The 25,769-nt window shown below is 26.2% G+C and overlaps 2 protein-coding genes and 1 long non-coding RNA gene across 6 annotated transcripts; all 3 read left to right on the forward strand.

The window, feature by feature from the left end:
• The first annotated feature begins 889 nt into the window (after positions 1-889).
• On the forward strand, positions 890-14,320 carry LOC145750402 (CUB and sushi domain-containing protein 3-like). 4 transcript variants are annotated; one of them, XM_082566436.1, is made up of 15 exons: positions 890-1,089; positions 1,835-1,978; positions 2,162-2,243; positions 2,641-2,738; positions 2,988-3,086; positions 3,245-3,424; positions 3,944-4,030; positions 5,179-5,361; positions 5,539-5,643; positions 5,760-5,889; positions 6,245-6,405; positions 6,730-6,801; positions 9,924-10,019; positions 10,196-10,378; positions 13,872-14,320. In XM_082566436.1, the coding sequence occupies exons 1-15, from the start codon at positions 1,020-1,022 to the stop codon at positions 14,033-14,035; spliced, it is 1,854 nt and encodes a 617-aa protein (XP_082422562.1). In that variant the 5' UTR covers positions 890-1,019; the 3' UTR covers positions 14,036-14,320. The 4 variants fall into 4 exon arrangements, with proteins under 4 accessions (XP_082422562.1, XP_082422560.1, XP_082422563.1 ...); XM_082566434.1 differs by lacking the exon at positions 13,872-14,320 and adding an exon at positions 11,362-13,837; XM_082566437.1 differs by lacking the exon at positions 13,872-14,320 and adding an exon at positions 13,100-13,836.
• A 1,795-nt stretch (positions 14,321-16,115) lies between these two features.
• Positions 16,116-16,805, forward strand: LOC145751277 (uncharacterized). Its single transcript, XR_014283723.1, has 3 exons — positions 16,116-16,195; positions 16,424-16,522; positions 16,700-16,805. It is a non-coding gene; the product is annotated as an uncharacterized LOC145751277 (long non-coding RNA).
• A 32-nt stretch (positions 16,806-16,837) lies between these two features.
• LOC145750839 (CUB and sushi domain-containing protein 3-like) lies at positions 16,838-25,523 on the forward strand. The gene is made up of 18 exons (XM_082566912.1): positions 16,838-16,879; positions 17,116-17,205; positions 17,299-17,481; positions 17,915-18,097; positions 18,529-18,711; positions 19,130-19,312; positions 19,759-19,941; positions 20,342-20,524; positions 20,966-21,148; positions 21,567-21,749; positions 22,196-22,378; positions 22,779-22,961; positions 23,404-23,586; positions 23,806-23,988; positions 24,211-24,368; positions 24,492-24,726; positions 24,852-24,958; positions 25,256-25,523. Exons 2-18 carry the CDS (start codon positions 17,181-17,183, stop codon positions 25,403-25,405), a joined length of 2,871 nt encoding a protein of 956 aa, XP_082423038.1. The 5' UTR covers positions 16,838-16,879; positions 17,116-17,180; the 3' UTR covers positions 25,406-25,523.
• The last annotated feature ends 246 nt before the right edge of the window (positions 25,524-25,769 follow it).

The following is a 25,769-nucleotide window of genomic DNA, read 5'->3' on the forward strand; positions in this document are numbered from 1 at the left end:
TGGTTAAACTTATGCTTATAGGTTCTTAATAGATCGATTTAAAAAAAGTCTCATTAAAAAAACGAAATCTAGGTAAAATTTTCTCGTCCAAAACGGTAAGCAGGTTAGCTACAGAACAAATACAAGACGTAAAACAAATGCTTTAGAAGTATACTGCCACAGCGAGATAACATAAAAGCAAAAAAATGTTGTTTATCACAAGCGCTATGCTAACCACGGTATTTTTAAAGAAGAAACCTTTTTTTGTATTTATTTTTATCTTCGATGTGGAAAGGTCGAAGGCGCGCCCTAAACATAGAGTAACAATCGTTACCCCGACCCTTAGGTTGCCTATGGCAGTTTGGGATATTATAAATTATAATTACCCCATAATTATGCTGCTGAATAAGTGCTTTCCCAGCAAGGGTTAATACCGTTTCAAGTGCTGTACTCAAAGGCGCTACAACATAAGAGCAGTTGGGATTGAACCCACGACCTTATATGTTGTGTAGCAATTGTTCTTACCACTACACCACGCTGGCCGGACCTTAAATACGTTTTATGTCTACTTTTGGTACGAAACTGCATTGTAAATTTATTTTACTGAAATCTTTAAACAAAAGTGTCCAAAAACTTTGCGTTTAGATATTCTTGTAAGGCAGTAAATTTTCTGTCTTTTACTTTCTAGGTACGACTAATTAAGAACTACAAACTAACTTTGAATTGAATGGCCGCGCAAATTTTTATATTTGATATACAACCGTCGGTTGCATATTTTTCTTGCAGTAAAAACAATATTATAGCTTACAAACATATATGTATGTACGAACTATGGTTTAACGTAACACAGTTATTTAGTGAGTTGGGACATCATCAATACCAAAACATTCGTTTCCGCGCATGGTCATGCACTCCGTTTTATGGATAGGGGTTTATAAATCAAATTAACTACGAAGGCGTTAAATTGTGCAATAAGTAAAACAAAGTGCGATTTTAGGAAAACGTTATTTCAAAAGTGTCTTTCTTTAAAGGACTGAAGGATGAAAAAATATTTTGTTTTTATACTTGGACTTTTGGCTTGCTCTATTGGCGAAATTAAAACACAAAATTGTAAGTTATGTTAGATTTTTACTGTTTGTCTATTAACACTTGTTTTAGTTTAAAATTTATAACAACTAGCACTAAGAAAAACACATCTGGCACTAACCAATTCACGTGTTTTTTTAAATAAATATTTTTTTAATAGAAAATTAAAAGTATTGAACAACCAATAATATATAAGAAAAAAATATAAAAAGGCCTGCACAAACATACATAGACAGGTCTTATTCAGTGACGTAGGCAGGATGTAAATTGGGGGGGGTTCCAAATGAAGATCATAGTGCGGCTATATATGAGGACAGGCCCCCGCCCCTGGAATTTTTTTTAAAATAAGCTTCTAAATCACTTCATTTTAGACCCTTAAACAGTTTTAAAAGGTTGTCTCTTATTTTAATTAATTTTAGAAATTTTGCTGTTTTTTAAAACAAAACCACTGAAAAATTTTTTTTAGGTCTGGCATCCAAATACTTTATTTATAACATCACAATCGGTTCGGATATATATATCAGTTACATTTTTTCATATAAAACATCTAGGTTTATTTTATTAATTACAACAAGTTGGCGAATAAAAAACAACTTTATATCTATTATTAATATAGTTTTTGTTTTGTGATAATAATAATTTTTTAATCTGTTCTTGCATTGTTGTTTTCAATGGTGTACAAATGGCTTGGCATTTTGTGTTATCTTTTTGTGTAGATCAAAATCTAAATTATTAAATACGTAATAATTATGTTTTAATTAAATTTTAGGTGAAGATCGAGATGAGTTAGCAGTGTTTGATGAAGATCCTGACAGAAGTTGTCAAAAACTTTGCACTCAAGAGTCAGATTGCAAAGCAGTTTTAAAACAGTGTTTATGTGATGGATTATGTGGTCTATCTTGTTATAACCCAGGTAAAAATTCTAGGTTTCTCATTATAAATAATTTAGTTTATGGAATCAGTATTTTTTGAAGAAAATTATGTTTTCTTACTTAACTGCACCTAGGTTTTATGATATTTATTTATATCCACTACTATTTTACTATAAAATTTATTTTGTTATATTTTGACCAAAATTAACAAAAGTTTTTTGTAGAACTTAACTGCTCGGCTTTACCAGATGTTCCATTCTCTACTTTGCGATTTAGTAATAATCTTCAGTATCAAAGCATAGTAACGTAAGTAACCTAAGGTTGAGATTCTGAGGTTTTGGATTTAATTTTCACTGCTGTTATGCTGTAGCACCCTTGAGTAAGAGTCGATAAACGGTATAAACTTTTGCTAAGGCAATACTTAATCGGTCAACTTAACTATTAAGCTAATATAATTTATATCCCGAATCCTTAAAGGCAAATTAAGACTGGGTCAGCGTAACTGATGTTACTCTATGTTTAGGTGGTGAAGTCGATCTTTTCACATTAAGGGTAAATAAATATAAAAAAACATCATAATAATTAACTGGCTATTTGGTCTTCTACTTCATCGGTCTAAAAATCTGCTTAAAATTGAGTTTAAAATATTTTTTTAATATTTTGGCATAGGACGCAAATGAAAATGTAATATTTAAAATTTTAGGTATCAATGTAATAGTGGGTATTATTTGAGTTCCGGAGATTTAGATAGACAGTGTCGTTCAGATAAAGGATGGTCTGGTACAGCACCAGTTTGTACTCGTAAGTTTATTTTAATTTAGAACAGTTTATATTTACTTAATTAGTTTAGTTCCCACTTTGCTTTTAAAAACTACCAAACAGTTTGTTAATTCTAATACGTATGTAATGTTCTTGGATAAAATTCAACAATTAAAGTTTATTTTAAGAGTATAGGGTTTATATATATCTTAATGTATTGTAATTTTATATTTACTGATTTTTGTACTGACAAAAAAACTTCTTTAATATTTTATTTCTAATTTAACATAGGTGGATGTCCTAGGTTAGGCGAGTTTAATAATGCGCTCCCACAACAATTTGCAACAGGATTTGCAGTTAATACTACAGTTACTTTTCAATGTTCCACAGGTAAGAAACCAATTACCAAAATCAAGAAAAACAGCAATTTTTTTCTGAGATCTTGAACTTAATTTTTTAATTTAAGTAGTAATGTGTACTAATACACACTAAATTTCTTTGTATTTAAAAAGTGAATGCTTTGAAATGTTTTTTATTTCCGATGCCAGGTTACAGGTTTGTTGGTGGTTCTGTAGAATCTCGAACATGTCGATCAGATTATACATGGACACCTGTTGATTTTGATTGTGTTAGACGATCATGTGGCCCTCCGCCTAACATACAGAATGGTGTGTACACAGGAGATTCCTTTTTGTTTAGTGACAGAGTCTTTTATACTTGCAATGAAGGTAAATTGTTTTTTTTTTTTTTAATTTTGTGATAATATTTAAGATTTTATTTATTTACCATACTAATTAAGCCAACTTATATGAACACCTAAACTGTACTACAAACAGTGTTTAAATTTGATCCCCGTGTTTTTGCTTTGCAAAAAAAAATCTGACTGTGTTGAAAGTCTATATTTTAAATACTCTTGGGAGGGGTGATTTTAAGACATAGAGCCAATATATAAAAAAAAATTGATATTGAAGCCAATGTCGGTTTACTTTATATTAAAACTTATGTTCAATCTATGGACTTTCCATTTGTTAACATGTTTATTAACATCATTTTGTGTGGTGCTGATATTAGCTATGCAAACTGCCAACTAAGATAATTAACAATTCCCAGGCTGATAACAAGCAACCTACGAGCAAACTTTAATATGATTTAAAAATTGCATAAAATTGTGTTAAACAATCAAAAAGTACAAATTTTGGGTTAGTCTTTTACTATTTATGTGAAAAAAAAAATTTGTTTTTTGAAAGGTTATGATATATCTTCAAGTACAAGTCTTCAATGTCAAGTAAGAAGTGGAAATATGGTGTGGAGAAGAACTGTCCCAGCTTGTACCAGTAAGAAATTAAACATAAATGAACTTATATAAATTTTTTCCTATTTAAAACTTTTCCAGCTTTTATGTAAATTTTAAACAATAATATTGGGGCAAGCATATGTTTAACCAAAAAGAAGTCTTGCTAGGCTTAAACAATAAATGGCCATATAAATGCATAGTTTCTGTTTTTTAAGTTAAAATAACAAAGCAATGACGTACATTGTGATATGAACGCACATCAGCTTTCTATTATTAGTTTCACACTCATCGAAAATTCGATTTCAAATAGAAACCTGGCAGGATATGACACAATGCATTGAAAGTTGATTGTACTTAATAAAAAAATTCCAAGTACCATAGAGTTTTAATTTTTTTATACAATTTAAATAAGAACGAAATTAGCCATACTTTATATATAAATCAAATATTCTGTGCAATTTTATAAAAATAGTTTTTGATGTAAAATAATCATAAAAACTTGTAATGTCAGTCATGTTAAAACTTTATTTAAAAAAAAACTTTATATATCTTAAATCCATAAGGTTTAAATTAAAAAGTGCAATGAAATGTTGTCAAAGTTAAACTCCCTAATACACTTACAATCCAACATCATTTTTAAATGTTTAATGTAATTTGAAACACTAGATCAACAACATTTCTAAAAACTAATAGAAATATTGCTATATGCTATATACTTAGATCAAAAACTAGATCAATAATATTTCTAGGAACTGACAAAATCGCTGCATTACTGTTTATGCTAATATCAGGAAGTACATGCACATAGTTGGGTTATGAATTATTATTAATAAACAACAAAATTTGACTTTAACAAATTTATAAATAATTCTATTTAATGTTATTTTTTGTTGTTAAAATTATTAAATAACTTTTAACCAGATGTGAAACTTATTTTACAAATGTAATCAACTTTTGGTAAAAATTAAGTCTTACTATAACAAAGGTTAAGATATAAATTACATTTTTTAGCAAATATTTACACCAAATTTTTTTTATGTTATTCTTCAAAAAATTTTTTTTTACAACTGTACTTAAACTGGGTTTGATTTAACTATGTTAAAAACAATAAATCAATTTAAAAAAAAATGTTTTATAAAAATTTAACAGTGTGTGTGTTTAGGTCAATCAACTTGATTGTATTTTTAGTTGTTCGATGTCCTATGCCAGATAGACCAGAAAATGGTGATGTAAACACAAGAGGAGTTGAATTTGTGTTTGGTGCCAGAATTCAATATTCTTGCAATGAAGGTTTTGTATTTCAAGAAGGATCACCAACAACAGGAGATTGTGATGCAAACGGGACATGGGGAGTTCCACCAATTTGCGAAGGTTGCTAAATTTTCTTTTTTTAAACTTAAATAATTTTTTTATTTTTAGGTAAAGAGTTTTTAGTGTCATTCAATTTTGTGACACCTGTTGTTTAAATAAGAAGATACATTTGTGTAAGCAGATAGCAAATGTTTTTTCGAGTGATGCAAATTGTTTAATTTTTATGCTGTGTTGTAGTTGGTGATGATTGTGATTTTGAAGATTCCGATAAAATGTTTTGTGGTTATCAAAGTACGAACTGGAGAAGGGTTTTCACTGCCTCAGATTTTAATGATGATCAAGGTAAATTTTTTGTTATAATTATTTTTTTGGGTATAACTAACTAAATACATGTTAAAAAAAGTTATTTTTAAAAGTAATAATAATATTAAATTTATTATATTTGTCTTTTTGTTCAGGGTTCCTTGCCTTAGCCACATCTGCTGCTACTCTTACATCACCCAGTGTGAGAATAAATGAACCTTCTTGCATCTCATTTTACTACAAAGCATCTGCGCTTGTTTCAAGTCAATTCATTTTATCATTAAAGTAAATTTTTAATTTAACTTTTTAACTTTTATGTATTTTTGATGTAAGAAGTTTGTGTACTTGGTCTTAACATTGGATGTTTTTAGTTACCCTTACACAGTCTTAAGTTAACTTTTGCAGTTTAGGATACTAAAGATTATAATTGCCTAATCTTTGAACTGCTAATTGTTTTTTTAGCTTAGCAAAAGTTTAGGCAGTGGGGATCAAACTCAAGACATTATTTATTAAAGCCATGTAATCTAACCACTACACATTGTAAATGTATACCAGTTGAAATAATTTTTTTTGTTGTAACTTAAACAAAATATCCTGCATCAAAAAAAACTTAAAAAATGTTCTGTGAATTTTTTTAAAGTGGTGCAGAAGTGTGGAGTACATCAACGCCCCAAGATGACTGGAAGTTTCAAGAGGTTGTATTACCAGAACAGCCTGGTGACTCTACTTGGGTGTTCAGGACTACTGGAAGCAATCTCAACGTGAACTTGGATGAAATTGTTTACAAGTTTAACGAGACATGTAAGTTATTTTTGAAGTTATTTATTATAATTTGTTGTTGATTTAAAAGTTTGGTTTTTCGTTTGGCTATAAGGCAATAAAATACTTAAGAATTACGAGCGTTTTTAATTTTAAATGAAGTTGGAAAGAATAAACAGTTTAATAAGTCAAGCTACTAAATCGTTACTCATTTTAGCACAATCGTTAGATTTTGTTTTACAAAAAGTATGCATACTTGTTTTCATAAAACAGATGCATTTCGTAAAAATAAATATCACTTGCAAGGTTTTATGATAAGTAAATTAATATAAAACACCGTACTAGTTTTAAAAATTTGTAATTGAGGTCCAACAATAACAACAACAGTGCCTACAACTACTACAACTACTACACCTTTACTTACAACGACAACTGAAGGTTTTGTTTGTTCTTTTTTTATTTTAAAATTTTTTTTTTGTTAGTGTTTTTTTAAATAAAAACACTTTGAGTATTGCAATCAGTTACCAAAAATTAATTTAAATTGATGAAAAAGCAATCAAGATTTATTAATGTAAAATGTTTTCTATGTGCTTTAAAATTGACTATGCTTACCTGCTGCATGCTGTTATGTACCAGTCTTAATAATTTACTTTAATTTAGTAATTCCCTTAGGCATTTAGTTTTACATTACTCATTATTCAAAAAGCACATAGTTTTCATGTGTTGTCACATTAAAACAGTTACTAGATTAAACTTACTGCATAATGCTGATTTTATTTTGAATGCATGATTTTATTTTTTGATTAATTTTATTTTTTTCTAATTTTGTGTAACAAATTAAATTTTAAAGCATAATATATCGAATTGCTATTTTACTCTATACAATTAACGTTACGCTTATGTAATTGTAATTTTTTTTAAATGATTTTTAATTTAAACATTGCAATTATTTAAACTTAGAAAAATTGGGAAGTAACTACTGTTTAATCTGCAAACTATACCTTTTTAAACTTTTTTTTTAGAAATCATAATTAAATTATATCTATTTAAAACTTTATCTCAATTTTCTTATCTACCTTTTTGTAAGTTTTTTAGTTTATTTTAAAATACATTTTAGCTGCCATTTAGTATTAATTTGTTTACCTATATTGCACGACTTTGTAAAATGTCTTGTTATTAGTTAAATCTTTTTACAATATTTTTAATTGATTTTAATTTGCTGTACTAATTTGAAATAAAAAAATTAATTATTTAATTTTTGGCAAGACTACTCACTAAATCTTGATATCCTATATTCTTAATATCTCTTTCTTACTATTACTTTTTGCAATTGATAATTACTGTTTTTAACATTGCATGATTAATTAGGGGCCTTTCTAGTTGCAATAACTTAATTTAGTTACTCTAGTCTTGCATTTAGTAGGTTTGATGGTCCAAAATAAAGGTATATATTTCAAATTATAATTAATAAACTTTTGGTAACAATTGTAACTTATAGCTTGCATTTAAAATTTGTTTTTTTATTAAAAAAAAAAAATTGTCAAAATAATTAATTTAAAGCATTTAAATGGTGTTTCTGTGTTCTGTTATATTAATTAATGCAATGGTGATAGTATATTTTTTGTTGGCATTTATCTTTTAAATTTGTTATTTAAAAAAATTCACAACAGCAAATTTTTTTTACAAAAACCTTTTTTAGGTTATGGAGACAATACCACAACCATCATTTTAGTGGTGTTAGCAGCTGTTATAGGCGGTGTCATTGTTTTTTATTTTATTTGCGCCAAGTGCTGCCCTGAAACAAAAAATAAAGCACAAAATATAATAACTCAAGTTATCTGTTGTAACAAAAACAGCAACCTTGCAGTAATAACTTCTGAAACTCTATTGAATGCGGGAAAATCTACTGAAAACGATACACTGATAAGACCAACAAAAGTTAGCATAACAGATACAGAACTGACAAATCTTAAACCTGAAAATAAAACAACCAATTCTGATACTGATATTATTACAACAAATGAAACAACAAAAATCAACAATACAACTACAACAATTTAATCTACATTTATTTATCCTTGATGTAGAAAGGTCAAATTCATGATCTAAACATAGGGTAACATCAGTTATCTCGGCCCAACCCGCAAGTTGCCTTTGGTAGTTTACAACTGCCTAAAAAATAAAAGCTGCTGATTAAGTGTTGGCTCATTTAGAGTTATACTGTTTATAAAGCCTTACTTATGGACACTACACGATAAGAGCAGTGAAAACCGAAGCTAGGCCTCATGTAGTAATGACAATTGTTCTGACTGCTACACTACCATATCAATAATATGTTGATTTGTAATATTTTTCTATGTCGCAAGTTATTTTTTTAAAATAACATTTGGTTTTATTTTTGTTTTTAGCTACATTTTCATTGGTTTTAATTTTTTTTATGTTGGAGTTTTATCAAATTTTGTATTTTGCATGGTTTATTGTTTTATCATATATATAATCATTTTTTTGTGTTGATAAGTAATGTAGACCTGCATTTTCAGCATGCGAACCATTGCCTAGGTGTTATAAAATTTTGTTTAAGTATAATGTTTTTCCCTTAACAACGTCGATAAATGATTTGGCAAAGCAGGAAGTTAATTCATGATGTAAAAAGATATGGCATTGTTTACGATGGTATTGTTATAGTTGACCTAATATTGCTTACTTTTGCCTTTATGTAGATTTTAAGACATGTTGTTGGTCATATACTAACACTAAACTGTAATATCACAAACTGGCAGAAATATTAAAATATTTTTTAATAACTTGACTGTAACACTTTTACCAAGAAAAAATAGGTTATATAAAAATTTATCATGAATTCGTTTTCAAACATTTTTAAAGTGTATGTTAATGTAAGGAGTGGATTTATTATGTTTTACATTTAGTGTTATGGGTCTAATGTTTTCATTTTTATTGATACCAATATCTTGCTTTAAGTCTTAAAAATGCAATAAAAAAACTCAGTTTTAGTTTGCTGTTTAAACTGACTTTATTATATAATGTTAATCGTTAATTATAGAACGAAAATTTGATTTTTAATAAAATTAATTTTGCAATTGCGCTATAGCTTGAAGAATAAAAAGGTAGAAAGAGCACTTGTCATTGGTCTGGTTATTTTTGTAGTTAGTTATGAACTCTGTTTTGCATTTAAATTGCTAGAGATTTAACAAAAAATTTTATGTTGTGTAAAATAGTCAAATGTGGTATTTGGACAAATTTGTTTATAATACTAATCAGACCAATTGGGTTAATTGGTTTGTTAAAAGGCAAAACATCATTTCTTAGTTTTAAAAGTACTTAAAAAATATCTTTTGCAAAGTTTGTTTTTTTTAAACATGGCATGTGACATTTGGTTTCTTTAAGTTAAACATTACAATATAAATTATCAAAATATAAAAGTTTCCTAAACGATTTTTGGTTTTTGTCATAAGACCTTCATTTTACATATAAAATATGTTTAGTTATATAATAAGTGCTTTTTTATAATATCAGTAGTTGTTAAATTTGTTATTATTTAGGTCCTACAACAACATTATCAACAACAACATCATCAACAATAACAACAACAATAACATCATCAACAACAGGAGAACCTACTACTTTTCCAACTGAAGGTTTTTATTAATAATTTTTTGATCTTAAATTTTATAAATTTTTCATTTAAAATTTTTTTTTAGGTTTGAGATTTTACTTTGTAAACACTTTTGCCAAGCATTTCTATTTTAAAATAATGTTACAACAAAAATTGTCAACAGAGTTATGTAAATCAATTTATCTAACTGTATTTTAGTTATTCGATGTCCTATGCCAAATAGTCCAGAGAATGGTAATGTAAATACTACAGGAGTAGATTTTGTGTTAGGTGCCAGGGTTGAATATTCTTGCAATAAAGGGTATGTATTTCAAGATGGATCACCAAGGTTTGGATATTGTGAAGAAAATGAAACCTGGGGAACTCCACCAACTTGTAAAGGTTTTTTAATAATTTTATTTTAATCTTTGTAACAGTAGCGATGTAGTTATCAATTTAAGGTTTAATTATAAATACTTAAAATTACTAACTGGTGTTGCATATGCCTGTGCATGATTATAGCAATATTTTTAGCATGCTGTTTTGATTTTAAGAGCATGCTTTGCCTTACATTTGTTTGTGCAGTCAGTTTGGCATAAAATATATTTAAAACTTACTTTGCTGCATCATATTTTTATTGCTTTACTTTATTATAGCAAATTTAGAATTATTGATAAGGGTTTTAAACATGCGTTAATTAATTATTTGTTCAACTTTTATCAATTTTATTATATAAATTTTGCTAATTTTTCGTTATATACTTAAAAGCTTTTTAACTGTAGCTTTAATGGCTGTTTTATTTATTCAATTTGGTTGTAGTATAAAGTTTTTAATCAATTTCATTTTTATTTATTCATTGCACAACTTAATCACTCTAAAGTTTTGTTTTGATTAATTTAAAATATATCGTTTTACTTAAATTACTTGGTTTTTTAAAAGCTACTACTTGAATTACAATTACAATTAGGCTTATATGTTACTTTTTTGTTTTGTAAAATTAACTAACACTATTTTGTATTGCTGCATGATTACATTTACGCTTAGTTATGTGATCACTTGCCAACTAACATTGTTTTTTATGTGTAAATAATATGTGTTGTGTTATGCAAAATATTATGTAAACTTTTATTCCCAAATTTTAGTTGTTAAAAGTTAATTTGCCTAAGTAAATTTAATTAAAACATAATTATTTAAAAGCTAGGGTGCGTAATTTTTTTAATTTTTCTAGTTTATTAAACTTATATTTTTTCAGTACAAACTTTTTCCTTGAAATATGCAATAGTTAAACTAAATACATGGTCAATATAAGTTGTATTAAAACATATCAGTAGTATTTTAGAATGCTTGCTAAAAATGTTAAAAATTCTCAAAAAAACTTGTTTTAGGTGATCATCATATTGTTATTATAGTTATAATAATAATAGCAGTTATAATTGGTATTCTGATTCTCCATGTAAGCTGCCTCAAATGCTGTCCCGAAACACAAAATAAAGCAAAAGTTGTAGTAATTCAAATTATCTGCTGTAACCAAAACAAAAATGCTTCTGGAGCGACAGCTGGAATTCCAATGATAAAAAATGAGAACAGATCATTGTTAGTAAATGACCAAAGTTCGGATAATTTAACCAAAAACTTTGTAACTACAACTGAAATTGCTACTAATCAGAATACTATGGCCGACCAAACCAGTAATCCTGCAACTACAAATTCTACAACTAAAAAGGCAACAGATGATGATTCAACAAGTTCCACAACAAAAAGTGCAACAAATACTGATTCAACAAAACCTGAACATAAAAATGCAACAAATACTGATTTAATAAAACCTGAAACTAAAAATGCAACAAATGAAGATTCAACAATTTCTGCAAAAAATGGTAATTTAACACAGCCTGAAACTAAAAAAGCAACTGATGTGAATTCAACAAGTCCTACAACTTCTCCAGCACAAAATGGTGATTCAACAATTTCTTCAACTAAAATAGCAACAAATGGAGGTTTAACAAATCCTACCACCGAAAATGTAACAAATGGAGATTCAACAAATTCTGCAACTGAAAATGTAACAAATGAAGATTTAACAAACCCTACTGCTAAAAATGCAACAAATGGTGATTCAACAATTCCAACAACTGAAATTTAACAAATACAGCAACAAAAAATGCAACAACGAACTAAACTATTTTTTGCAATAGCTATCCGAATGGCTAAAAAAAAACGACCTTTTAGCTATACAAATCAAAAAGTTGTCTTTGTTTTATAGCTGAGTAATCACTTTCAGTTTAAAGCATGTAAATGTACATTGAATAGGTGGTATCTGTAAATAGCTTAACAAAGAGTTAACAAAAAAAACAATCTGCTTAACAATTACTGATGTATTTAATACTTATGTGCATACTTATTTCTTTTAATTTTTTTTTTGGAAGTTTTTGTTTTGCATGATTTTTGTTCTGTGACAATGTATTTTACTTTTTATCTGGAATTTTAAAAATCTAAATAACTTGTTCCAAATTATCATGTCATTTTACAATTATGATATTATTAAATTAACTGTTACAGCATGAAAAGGAGTCATTGTATTTATACTTTTTTTGGTGATGGTGATTTTTGGTTACTTGTCAATTTTTGAATTTGTTAAAGATGACTTTTAAAAAAGGCATATCTTTTTAATTGGAGCACTTTATCAAAACTGGCATAATAATTGAGGTGTCACTGTCATATGTTTTAAACATAAATTTAATTTTAAGAATTGCATGTTTTTAATTGTTCATGGTGTTAAAACAGTGTTACACTGTACTAAGTTTCGTTTTTTAATATAATACTGTATTATTTTGTTTTTTAAGTGTCAAAAACATAAGAGTTTTTGCAATAAGTGCATAGCATTGTTGTGATATTTATCTTGCCAATAAATCAGTTTACATTTAAGGGTATAAAAAGCTATTATACTTTGTTAATATCTTGCAATGTATAATAAAGAACTACTGGATGTGTTTGTTTTTAAACTAATTTACTGCTCTTCTAAATGTGTAATTTGGTTTAAAATGTGCTTTTGGTTTAAATATGAATTTGGTAACATCAAAATTGATAAAGACAATTCATTTTATTTAGAAACCCTATTTTTAGGTGCCTCCAATAAGACAAACATTATCATAGGAACTGTAATTGCAGCTGTTGTTGTTCTTGCTGTTATTCTTTTTGTTGTTATTTATAAATTTTGTCCTATCACAAAAACATCAATTTAAGTTGTGTACTATGTAATAACGTTGTATTTTTAACATTTATTTTTACTTTTATTAAAGAATACAAAGTGTTTGCAGTATATAAGTAATATCCTAATAAGTCTGTAAAGTGTATTATTACACATTATTATTTTATGTGCCTGAACTAACATAATATTACGCAATACTTTTTGCGCCAGAACTAGTTTACTACTAAATTTTTTATGTTGTTTTATATACTTAGTACTTTGTAATACACAATTAATGTTCCTGTAAATGTTGTTTTTTGTGTTTGTAACAAAAATAAGAGATTAAAACATAAAAAAGGATATAGTATCTTTTAGTACCCCTTTTTTAATTAGCAAACAGTAAATTTAACATGCCAGTTAAAATTTATGAGATTTGATGTTAAACAAAATTTAATTTATATGCCTATTGTAATTATGATTTATGACTTATTGGAAGTTTGGTGATATATGAAAGGCAAGTACAAAGTTATTTTTATTATTTTAAATGTTTTCGGTTTTCTTTTTGCTTAATTTTATTATTTTGTTTTTACTAAAAATGGATAAATTCCGTAATTAAGTTATTTTAATTAATCTTTTAAAGTTGCAAAACATTAAATATGTATAAATAAACTAATTTAAGTTTCCAATTTGAATAACTATTTTTTTTAGAAACAAGTTCAACTATAAACGTTACCGAAGAACTTAATTTCTCCAATATAAGTGGAAAAAGTGTTGAAGTTGATGGCAATGAGAGTGGATCTTCTGAAAAGACACCATCATTTATTTTATTACTTTATTGTGGTATTATGATTATATTGCTCTTTTCTTGCTAATTTTATTGTAATTTAAGGCTTCAGTTAACCTAGTACTTTTTGAATTGAATTTTAAAAATTTTATTAGATTATTATTTTTTTTGTCATATATATGTACAATTACTATGCTTTATGTTTTTTGTTTTACCTTTTTTGTTTTATGTTGTACATAATCAATTGCACATTTAATGTGTGTATACAGTGCTTACTATATTTAAAATGATCAACTTTCTTTGCTTTATTTTATATTGCACATTTAGTCTTCAAACAATATTAAATAGATATGAACTTTTTTAAACTTTTATATTTTGTTTTAAATTATAACTTGGGTTAGAGATATGCAAAAAAAAAATAATTTAAAATTAAAAAATAATCAATTTTAAAATGGTTTAGTAAAATGTGATTTGGTTTAGTTAACCAGGATTTAATATCAATGTTTTTATATAACCTAAAATACAACATATGTTTGGTTTGGCTACTCTTACTTAGTTTTGTTTAACTTTTCTTTGGTACACTTTACTTAATCTTGATGGAGATTTACCTATGTTAACTCTGCTTAACTTTAAGTATTTTTTTTACTTTGTGTAACTTTATTTTTTTTAACTAACTTTGGTTAACTATGCTAAAACTTTATTTCTTCTCGTAAAAAATGGTTACTTTTAAAAAAAAATTAACAAAAAAAACATATATTCCTAATGTGATGTTGTAAAATAAATAATAAATAAATTTAGTCCAAACAGATTCTATTTCATTTAAGGAGGAATACAGTTTCCATAATAAATAAGTAGAAATTTTTTGATAAAGAACTCAAATGGATTTAACTTTTATCAAAGGTGAGACAGTTATTTTATTAAAAAAGCCAAGTAAAATATTATTATCATTTATTTACTAATAGCAACAAAGACTAAGTTAAAGAATACCTTTCATTGTTTATATAAGCTTTAAATACAGGCTATTAATTTTGTTTCAGATTTTTGATAGCCTTTTAAATATTGTTAACTTAACCCGCTTAATTTTTTCAACTCTTTAAAAAAATTTATCCCGAAAGAAAAACTTAATTAGTTTCCGATGTGTTTCAAGACATCCAGGAAACGGTTTGGGGCATTTTGGATGCAATTAAACTTTCAATTAATAAAAAGTATATTAAGAAATTTTTTCTTAAATAGCTAAAAATAAATCAAGTATTTTGATCAAGACTTTAAAAGTAAATTAATTTTATTCAGATGAATATAAATTTGTAGTCTGTTTAGTGGTATTAGCACTACAATAATGAAAAAGTGCCACTATATTTTTATTTTAATGTCTGCTTATTTCATTTGCAAAACTGAATCTCGCTGTAAGTTTGTTTTGTTTTAATAAAGCAGTTTTATATAAATTTGGTAGTTTGGTATTTGAAATTTATTAAGCTAATTATCAATTTGTACAGTTTTTTACTTTATCAAACATATATATATTATCTTTTGTCACAAAATATGATTTTTATTGCTAAGTTTTTAACAACTGCAACAACACCTAAAAAATTTATGTTAACAAGTATAACTATGTTAAAAGGTCCTGATAGAAATTTAGATCAAGTCAATGACCAAGATCCAACAAGGACTTGTAAAAAACTTTGCAAAAAAGAATCAGATTGTAAAGGAATTTTAAAACATTGTTTATGTGATGGATTATGTGGCCAATCCTGTTATAATCCTGGTAACAACGAATTGTTTTATAAATGTGTAATGTAAATTTATTATTTTAAAGTTACTATTTGTTTTTTGAATAAAAATGAATGAAATTATTTTAGTTGTTAAAAAATTTGCAGTTAGAAACATTGTTCTCGGTGTTAAATTTTTTTTAGATCTTAATTGCACGAATTTATCAGATGTTTCATTTTCTAGAGCTCGGTTTAGTAGAAAACTTCATTACAATAGCATAGTAACGTAGGCAAAAATAGATTAATAAAAATAAATATTTATGTTGGTTTAGATATTTAATAGTGTAACTCCAAGAATTTAAAAATAAATAAATATTATTTAAAAATTGTTTGTCACTGAATAAAAGTGTAATATTATTTTAATTTTAACTATTTTATTTTTAGGTACAGTTGTAATAGTGGTTATTACTTGAGTTCCGGGGATTTAAAAAGACAATGTCGATCAGATAAAGGTTGGTCTGGTACAACTCCTGTTTGCACTCGTGAGTAGTTTGTTGATTAACAATGTTATTTTGTTAACTTAAATGAAATGTTTGTATAATACAATGGGTTGTTTTACATTCCAAACATATATTTAAAACTTACTTAAAGTATAAAAAAAGATTGGGAAAATTACCATAAATTTTAAAAAAGTACACTTTTGAATTTATGTTTTGACCTAAATATGTAAATATTAGCAAAATCTTATTTTAAACTTATTTTGTTTTAAGGTGGTTGTGCTCAATTTAGTGCATTTAATAATGCCTTTCCAAGCCAATACCAAAGTGGTTATCCAGTTAATACCGAAGTTAAATTGATTTGCAAAACAGGTTATACATTGTTTTTGGATGCAATCTTTAGTGTTTATAATATTTCAGTTATTATTTATAGTATAAGTAAACCTTTTAAACTGCAAATTTTAAAAGTATTGCTTGATGCCACCAGATAACTTGCAAATGTTGTAACCCATATAGTCCTTTGTATTAAAATTTAATAAAAAAATTTAGGTTATGAATTTTTGGAGGGTTCTACTAAATTTCGAAGATGCTTACCAAATTTTACATGGTCACCAATTAATTTTAATTGTGTCAAGCGGTCATGTGGGCCACCTAAGAACATATTAAATGGATATTATAATGGAAATTCATTCTTGTTTGGGGACAGAGTGTCATATTTTTGCAACAAAGGTAGGTACTAAATTTTGAAATGTTTTAATTTTAAAACATTTCTAGTAAAAAAAGTTGAGTACTAACTTATAACAATATATTTATTGCATAACTTTAATAACAAGGTTATTAATTTGTATTACAAATTTAGGAAGTTATAAAAAATACTTAAAAAATGTAAGTTTTTTTCTTCTAATTACTGGTATAAGTTTACTTATTAGGTAAATTTAAATATTAAAAATTCTGATAAATTATAGGTTATAACATTTATCCTATTTCCAACATTGTTCAATGTCAACTTCGAAGAGGGAAGACAAAATGGATGAAACAGTTTCCAGTCTGTAATAGTAAGAACTAATATTACTTTTTGATTTATTGTTACCTAAAATTAAAAAATTTGTACCTAGTAATTCATAAAAATATTTAATTTATTTTTATAGTTGTTCAGTGTCAACACCCAGATAGGCCAGAGAATGGTGATGTAAATACAAGAGGAGTTGACTTTGTATTTGGTGCAAGAGTTAGATATTCTTGCAATACTGGTTATCTGTTTCAAGAAGGGTCACCATGGTTTGGAGATTGTGATGAAAATGGAACATGGGGAGATCCACCAATTTGTAAAAGTCAATATTTTATGTATATATTTGTCGATTTGCCAGTTATACATGCTGTATTTGAATTGTTTTAATATTGTGGTCTTTGGTAGCAGCTATTATTTTTTGCAGCAATTTACCTGCACATCACAACTGGAAGTTTTATTTGTATAGTGAGCTAATAAATTTAACATATATAAATACTTTTTTTTATAAATTTTCTAAAAAATTTGTACATATGATAATCCTTTAGATTAAAATTGATACAAAACAGTTTCCATTGCTAAAACTTGTTAATAAACATAAATAAATATTAAAAGTAATCCGCTGATTAATACTCAACAACTAACACTAAAATGTGTTATACTTTTGAATTGTGAAAATACTGTTTGTTGGAAAGTGTAACTTTGTGTTCTACTATTATTTTGGTGCTTTAATTTAAACAAATTATTTTTTTCTGTAGTTGTTCAATGTCCAACGCCAGTTAGTCCAGAGAATGGTGTTGCAGATACAAAAAAAGCTGAACTGGTATATAAAGCTACAGTTTTTTATTCTTGCAACACTGGTTATCTCTTTCAAGATGGATCACCAACATTTGGAAATTGTGATGAAAATGGATCTTGGGGAGATCAACCAACTTGTACAGGTTGTATCTATTTTAATATAAAGTATTTTGTTTTACCTACTATTTTAAACAGTCAAAACCTACCATGCACAATCTTTAAATCACTAATATACTTTTGTTTTTATTACATATTTATATTGTTAGACTTAATTATATATAAATTATTTTTGGACTACACATTTATAAATATAAATTTATTAGGAGTTCTTCATTAAATGAAGAATTAAAAATGTGTTGCTATAATTTTTATTTTATTTATAAATTGGAGCATTTTAATAATGGGTTGATGAAATAAAAGTTTTTTTTGTTACATATTATAAGTGCACTTAAATAAATATAAATAATTCACTAATTAGAATAAATAAATATTGTTGTGTAGTATTTAAAATAAATTTTGTTTTAACTTGTGAGTTACCATTTACTTTTACTAACAAACTGTTAAATTTTATTAGCTGTGCCATGTCTTGTACCAGAAAATCCAGCAAATGGTTTTGTACTCAAAAGAAGGGTTAAGTATGTATTTGGTGACAGAGTTTATTATGCTTGCAATACTGGTTATGTATTTCAAGATGGATCATCAAGGTTTAGAGATTGTGATGAAAATGGAACATGGGGAGATCCACCAATTTGTGAAGGTCGTATATTTTATGTATATATTTGTCAATTGCCAGCCCTACATGCTATATTTAAATTACTTTAATATTGTGGTCTCAGGTTGCAGCTAAAATTTACTTGCTTACCACAATCGGCAGTTTTATTTGTATAATTAGCTAATAAATTAAACAGATATAAATACTTTTTTATAAATAAATTTAAAAAAATTTTTGTTATGATAATTTTTTGTATTAAAATTGATTTAAAACATTTTTCATTGCTAAAACTTGTAAATAAACATAAGTACTTATTAAAAGTAATCTGCTAATTGATACCTAACAACTAACACTAAATTGTGTTGTACTTTTGAATTGTGAAAAACTGTTTGTTGAAATGTGTAACTTTGTGTTTTACTATTATTGTGGTGCTTTAGTTTAGACAAATTATTTTTATCTGTAGTTGTTCAATGTCCTACGCCAGTTAGTCCAGAAAATGGTGTTGCAGATACAAAAGAAGCTGAACTGGTATATAAAGCTACAGTTTTTTATTCTTGCAACACTGGTTATCTGTTTCAAGATGAATCACCAACATTTGGAAATTGTGACGAAAATGGATCTTGGGGAGATCAACCAACTTGTACAGGTTGTATCTATTTTAATTTAAAGTATTTTGTTTTACTTACTATTTTGCAAAGTCAAAACCTACCATGCACAATCTTTAAATCACTAATATACTTTTGTTTTTATTACATATTTCTCTATATTTACATTGTTAGACTTAATTATATATAAATTACTTTTTTTATACTACACATTTATAAATATAAATTTATTAGGAGTTCTTCATTAAATGTAGAATCAAAAATGTGTTGCTATAATTTTTTTTTCATTTATAAATTGGAGCGTTTTAATAATGGGTTGATGAAATAAAATTTTTTTTTGTTACATATTATAAGTGCACTTAAATAAATATAAATAATTCATTAAATGAAATAAATCAATGTTGTTGTGTAGTATTTAAAATAAATTTAGTTTTAATTTTTGAGTTACCATTTTTACTTTTATTAACAAACTGTTAAATTTTATAAGCTGTGCCATGTCCTGTACCAGAAAATCCAGCAAATGGTTATGTACTCAAAAGAAGGGTTAAATATGTATTTGGTGACAGAGTTCAATATACTTGCAATACTGGTTATGTATTTCAAGATGAATCACTAAGGTTTAGAGATTGTGATGAAAATGGAACATGGGGAGATCCACCAATTTGTGAAGGTCGTATATTTTATGTATATATTTGTCAATTGCCAGCCCTACATGCTATATTTAAATTACTTTAATATTGTGGTCTCAGGTTGCAGCTAAAATTTACCTGCTTACCACAATCGGCAGTTTTATTTGTATAGTTAGCTAATAAACTAAACATATATAAATACTATTTTTTAAATAAATTTAAAAAAATTTTGTTATGATAACTTTTTGTATTAAAATTGATTTAAAACATGTAAATTAACATAAATACTTATTAAAAGTAATCTGCTAATTAATACTTAACAACTAACACTAAATTGTTTTGTACGTTTGAATTGTGAAAATACTGTTTGTTGGAAAGTGTAACTTTGTGTTTTACTATTATTGTGGTGCTTTAGTTTAGACAAATTATTTTTAACTGTAGTTGTTCAATGTCCTACGCCAATTAGTCCAGAGAATGGTGTTGCAGATACAAAGGAAGCTGAACTGGTATATAGAGCTACAGTTTTTTATTCTTGCAACACTGGTTATCTGTTTCAAGCTGGATCACCAACATTTGGAAATTGTGACGAAAATGGATCTTGGGGAGATCAACCAACTTGTACAGGTTGTATCTATTTTAATATAAACTATTTTGTTTTACCTACTATTTTAAACAGTCAAAACCTACCATGCACAATCTTTAAATCACTAATATACTTTTGTTGTTATTACATATTTATATATATTTATATTGTTAGACTTAATTATATATAAATTATTTTTGGACTACACATTTATAAATATAAATTTATTAGGAGTTCTTCATTAAATGAAGAATTAAAAATGTGTTGTTATAATTTTTATTTTATTTATAAATTGGAGCATTTTAATAATGGGTTGATGAAATAAAAGTTTTTTTTGTTACATATTATAAGTGCACTTAAATAAATATAAATAATTCACTAATTAGAATAAATAAATATTGTTGTGTAGTATTTAAAATAAATTTTGTTTTAACTTGTGAGTTACCATTTACTTTTACTAACAAACTGTTAAATTTTATTAGCTGTGCCATGTCTTGTACCAGAAAATCCAGCAAATGGTTTTGTACTCAAAAGAAGGGTTAAGTATGTATTTGGTGACAGAGTTTATTATGCTTGCAATACTGGTTATGTATTTCAAGATGGATCATCAAGGTTTAGAGATTGTGATGAAAATGGAACATGGGGAGATCCACCAATTTGTGAAGGTCGTATATTTTATGTATATATTTGTCAATTGCCAGCCCTACATGCTATATTTAAATTACTTTAATATTGTGGTCTCAGGTTGCAGCTAAAATTTACTTGCTTACCACAATCGGCAGTTTTATTTGTATAATTAGCTAATAAATTAAACAGATATAAATACTTTTTTATAAATAAATTTAAAAAAATTTTTGTTATGATAATTTTTTGTATTAAAATTGATTTAAAACATTTTTCATTGCTAAAACTTGTAAATAAACATAAGTACTTATTAAAAGTAATCTGCTAATTGATACCTAACAACTAACACTAAATTGTGTTGTACTTTTGAATTGTGAAAAACTGTTTGTTGAAATGTGTAACTTTGTGTTTTACTATTATTGTGGTGCTTTAGTTTAGACAAATTATTTTTATCTGTAGTTGTTCAATGTCCTACGCCAGTTAGTCTAGAAAATGGTGTTGCAGATACAAAAGAAGCTGAACTGGTATATAAAGCTACAGTTTTTTATTCTTGCAACACTGGTTATCTGTTTCAAGATGAATCACCAACATTTGGAAATTGTGACGAAAATGGATCTTGGGGAGATCAACCAACTTGTACAGGTTGTATCTATTTTAATTTAAAGTATTTTGTTTTACTTACTATTTTGCAAAGTCAAAACCTACCATGCACAATCTTTAAATCACTAATATACTTTTGTTTTTATTACATATTTCTCTATATTTACATTGTTAGACTTAATTATATATAAATTACTTTTTTTATACTACACATTTATAAATATAAATTTATTAGGAGTTCTTCATTAAATGTAAAATCAAAAATGTGTTGCTATAATTTTTTTTTCATTTATAAATTGGAGCGTTTTAATAATGGGTTGATGAAATAAAATTTTTTTTTGTTACATATTATAAGTGCACTTAAATAAATATAAATAATTCATTAAATGAAATAAATCAATGTTGTTGTGTAGTATTTAAAATAAATTTAGTTTTAATTTTTGAGTTACCATTTTTACTTTTATTAACAAACTGTTAAATTTTATAAGCTGTGCCATGTCCTGTACCAGAAAATCCAGCAAATGGTTATGTACTCAAAAGAAGGGTTAAATATGTATTTGGTGACAGAGTTCAATATACTTGCAATACTGGTTATGTATTTCAAGATGAATCACTAAGGTTTAGAGATTGTGATGAAAATGGAACATGGGGAGATCCACCAATTTGTGAAGGTCGTATATTTTATGTATATATTTGTCAATTGCCAGCCCTACATGCTATATTTAAATTACTTTAATATTGTGGTCTCAGGTTGCAGCTAAAATTTACCTGCTTACCACAATCGGCAGTTTTATTTGTATAGTTAGCTAATAAACTAAACATATATAAATACTATTTTTTAAATAAATTTAAAAAAATTTTGTTATGATAACTTTTTGTATTAAAATTGATTTAAAACATGTAAATTAACATAAATACTTATTAAAAGTAATCTGCTAATTAATACTTAACAACTAACACTAAATTGTTTTGTACGTTTGAATTGTGAAAATACTGTTTGTTGGAAAGTGTAACTTTGTGTTTTACTATTATTGTGGTGCTTTAGTTTAGACAAATTATTTTTAACTGTAGTTGTTCAATGTCCTACGCCAATTAGTCCAGAGAATGGTGTTGCAGATACAAAGGAAGCTGAACTGGTATATAGAGCTACAGTTTTTTATTCTTGCAACACTGGTTATCTGTTTCAAGCTGGATCACCAACATTTGGAAATTGTGACGAAAATGGATCTTGGGGAGATCAACCAATTTGTACAGGTTGTATCTATTTTAATATAAACTATTTTTTTTTATCTATTATTTTAAACAGTCAAAACCTACCATGCACAATCTTTAAATCACTAATATACTTTTGTTTTTATTACATATTTCTATATATTTACTGTGTTAGACTTAATTATATATAAATTACTTTTTGGACTACACATTTATAAATATAAATTTATTAGGAGTTCTTCATTAAATAAAGAATTAAAAATGTGTTGCTATAATTTTTATTTTATTTATAAATTGGAGCATTTTAATAATGGGTTGATGAAATAAAAGTTTTTTTTGTTACATATTATAAGTGCACTTAAATAAATATAAATAATCCACTAAATAAAATAAATTAATGTTGTTGTGTAGTATTTAAAATAAATTTTGTTTTAATTTTTGAGTTACAATTTACTTTTATGAACAAACTATTAACTTTTATTAGCTGTTCTATGCCCTGAACCAGAAAATCCAGCAAATGGTTATGTACACAAAAGAAGGGTTAATTATGTATTTGGTGACAGAGTTCATTATATTTGCAATACTGGTTATGTATTTCAAAAAGGATCACCAAGGTTTGGAAATTGCGTTGAAAATGGAACATGGGGAGATCAACCAATTTGTGAAGGTTTCGTTTTACGTTATTTTTTTTTAGATAAAATTTTTATTGGGTGATTTTTTTTAATTTCACCTTTAATTTAAAAATTATTTACTTTTATTTATAAATTTAAATTTTGTAATAGTTTGTAAATATTAAAACTGTTTTTAGTTTAGCTATTTTTGCAAATTTTTATACCTAATATGAGCATTAACATTTATCATATTATATTCTTTATATTAAATTTAGATCAACTAACAACAATTCTGTTATTAACGACAACTGAACAAAACAACCGTACAACAATGAATCAATCCACAGCAACCACAACCTTAAATAAAACTATTTTAATATCAACAGTTGCACCTATAACACAAGCAGCCCAGGAAATTACAATTACTAAATCAATAGCAACACTGCAATCAACCCAAGGTATATTTTGCTTTTGCTTACATATTTTTTTTTTAATTAATCTTAAATTTCTGTTGTTGGAAATATTAATCTTAATATAAAAGGTACCTAATTAGACCAGAGTAACAGCTGTGGGTTACATAAACATTTTACAAAAAATTGTATTTTATTAGATTTACAAAACCAATTTAAAACTTGTTATTGTAAAAATAGATGTTTTATTTTGTTTTATATTTAATGTAGAATTTGCTACAGAGCCTAAAATCAATGTCTCTTGTCAATTTGTTAAAAATTTTCTTGGGTATAAATCAAACGTAACAACACGAGATATTTTAATTATCTTTGATAAATCTTTGCAAATAAATTTTGCAAGCTTAAAAGAATTAAAAAGGAACTCCAAGGTTAGTACGAATAGGATTTTTTTTTATATTAAATTAATAGACAATTGAAATAATTTGTTGAATCATTACACTTTTTGTACAAATTTTATAATAGAAATTTTATGTAATTAATGTTAATTTTAGTCTATTGTAAGACATTTGAATGGTGGAATTGGCACACGAAAAAATCATCTTGCTATAACATCATTTAACTCTTGGATTAAAATAAAGTTTAAGTTCAGTCAATACAAAAATGCCAAAAAGTTAATAAAGGCAATAGACAAAGTTAAAAAAACAAAACGAATATTAAAACTATTTCCAAAGAATTTGATCAATGCTACTCGAAAAATGTTTAAATCTTTAGCTGGTATGTATAAAGGTTAGTAAAAGTAGGTTTCAAAAATTACTAACAATATAAAATATTTTTAATAATTTAGTTGGATTAACTTTTTTTTTAAAATAGTGCATTTCCTCAATATTTAATTTAATTAACTTTTATTTCAGGAGCGCAAGATAGTAAAATATCACCAGAAATTTTAGTTATAATTGATGGATCGCTTTGTAAGCATACTTTAGTCTTTCAACTTCGTAAAAATTTTCCAAAAATGAAAGTAAGCCGTATTGATAAATTTATTTATTTTTTAATTGTTTTAAACTAGTCTCGAAGTGATTCAGGTTTTGCCTCTGCATAAGTTTGTACCAACTAAAGATACTGTAGCATAAAAGCGGTGGTGGTTAAACCCAGGACCTCAGAGTAAAACCAAATGTTTTAACCATTACAATAAGTCGTTTTTATCAGTGTGCCTAATAAAAGTGGTATCCACTTTTTTTAATTTGATATAAGTAACTATTTTTATGTCATTTAACTTGATGCATTTCAAAAAAATTTAGAACAATTTTTGTATTAGGTTTCTGCGTTAGTGGTTAATGCAAACAAGGTCAAGTGTTTAAAGTTTTATCCATTGATAGGAAAACGTAATGTTAATTTGTACAAGTTAGATTCTTGGGACGATTTTAAGCAATTTAACCATGATACAGATACTAAAAGATGTCAATAAAAACTTTACAGCATTTAATAACATGTTTTAAGTAATCGTCATATTTTATATTTTATTGTAAATAATTTTTTCCAAAAAAATTAGTTGTCGAAAAATTTGCGTTTTTATGTTTTACAACCAAGCCTCTTTACATTCAATTAATTTAAATATTTTGCTATATTTTCTTAATTATTTTATTAATTAAAAAACTTTTTTTTATAAATATTTAAATGTTTTTTTATTGGTGCAAATTTGTTATTTTATGGAAATTAAGCTACAATTGAAAATAAATGCAATTACCTGAAAGTTTATGCACAAAAACGCCCCTGGTAAATGCCCATTATATTTTAAAATAATCCTTTTACGATTTTTTTTTTTAATGTTA

Source organism: Corella eumyota, chromosome 4, assembly GCF_963082875.1.
Source record: "Corella eumyota chromosome 4, kaCorEumy4.1, whole genome shotgun sequence".
In the NCBI taxonomy this organism is placed as follows: domain Eukaryota; kingdom Metazoa; phylum Chordata; class Ascidiacea; order Phlebobranchia; family Corellidae; genus Corella; species Corella eumyota.

What these genes read in the sequence shown, in the direction of transcription:
- LOC145750402 (XM_082566434.1), top strand. Translation starts at nt 1,020, where the DNA reads ATGAAAAAATATTTTGTTTTTATACTTGGACTTTTGGCTTGCTCTATT. An exon ending in CGAAATTAAAACACAAAATT is followed by an intron (nt 1,090 to 1,834) that starts GTAAGTTATGTT and finishes ATTAAATTTTAG; the next exon opens with GTGAAGATCGAGATGAGTTA. An exon ending in CAATTCATTTTATCATTAAA is followed by an intron (nt 5,890 to 6,244) that starts GTAAATTTTTAA and finishes ATTTTTTTAAAG; the next exon opens with TGGTGCAGAAGTGTGGAGTA.
- LOC145750839 (XM_082566912.1), top strand. Translation starts at nt 17,181, where the DNA reads ATGAAACAGTTTCCAGTCTGTAATA. An exon ending in AGATCAACCAACTTGTACAG is followed by an intron (nt 20,525 to 20,965) that starts GTTGTATCTATT and finishes AAATTTTATTAG; the next exon opens with CTGTGCCATGTCTTGTACCA. An exon ending in AGATCAACCAATTTGTACAG is followed by an intron (nt 22,962 to 23,403) that starts GTTGTATCTATT and finishes AACTTTTATTAG; the next exon opens with CTGTTCTATGCCCTGAACCA.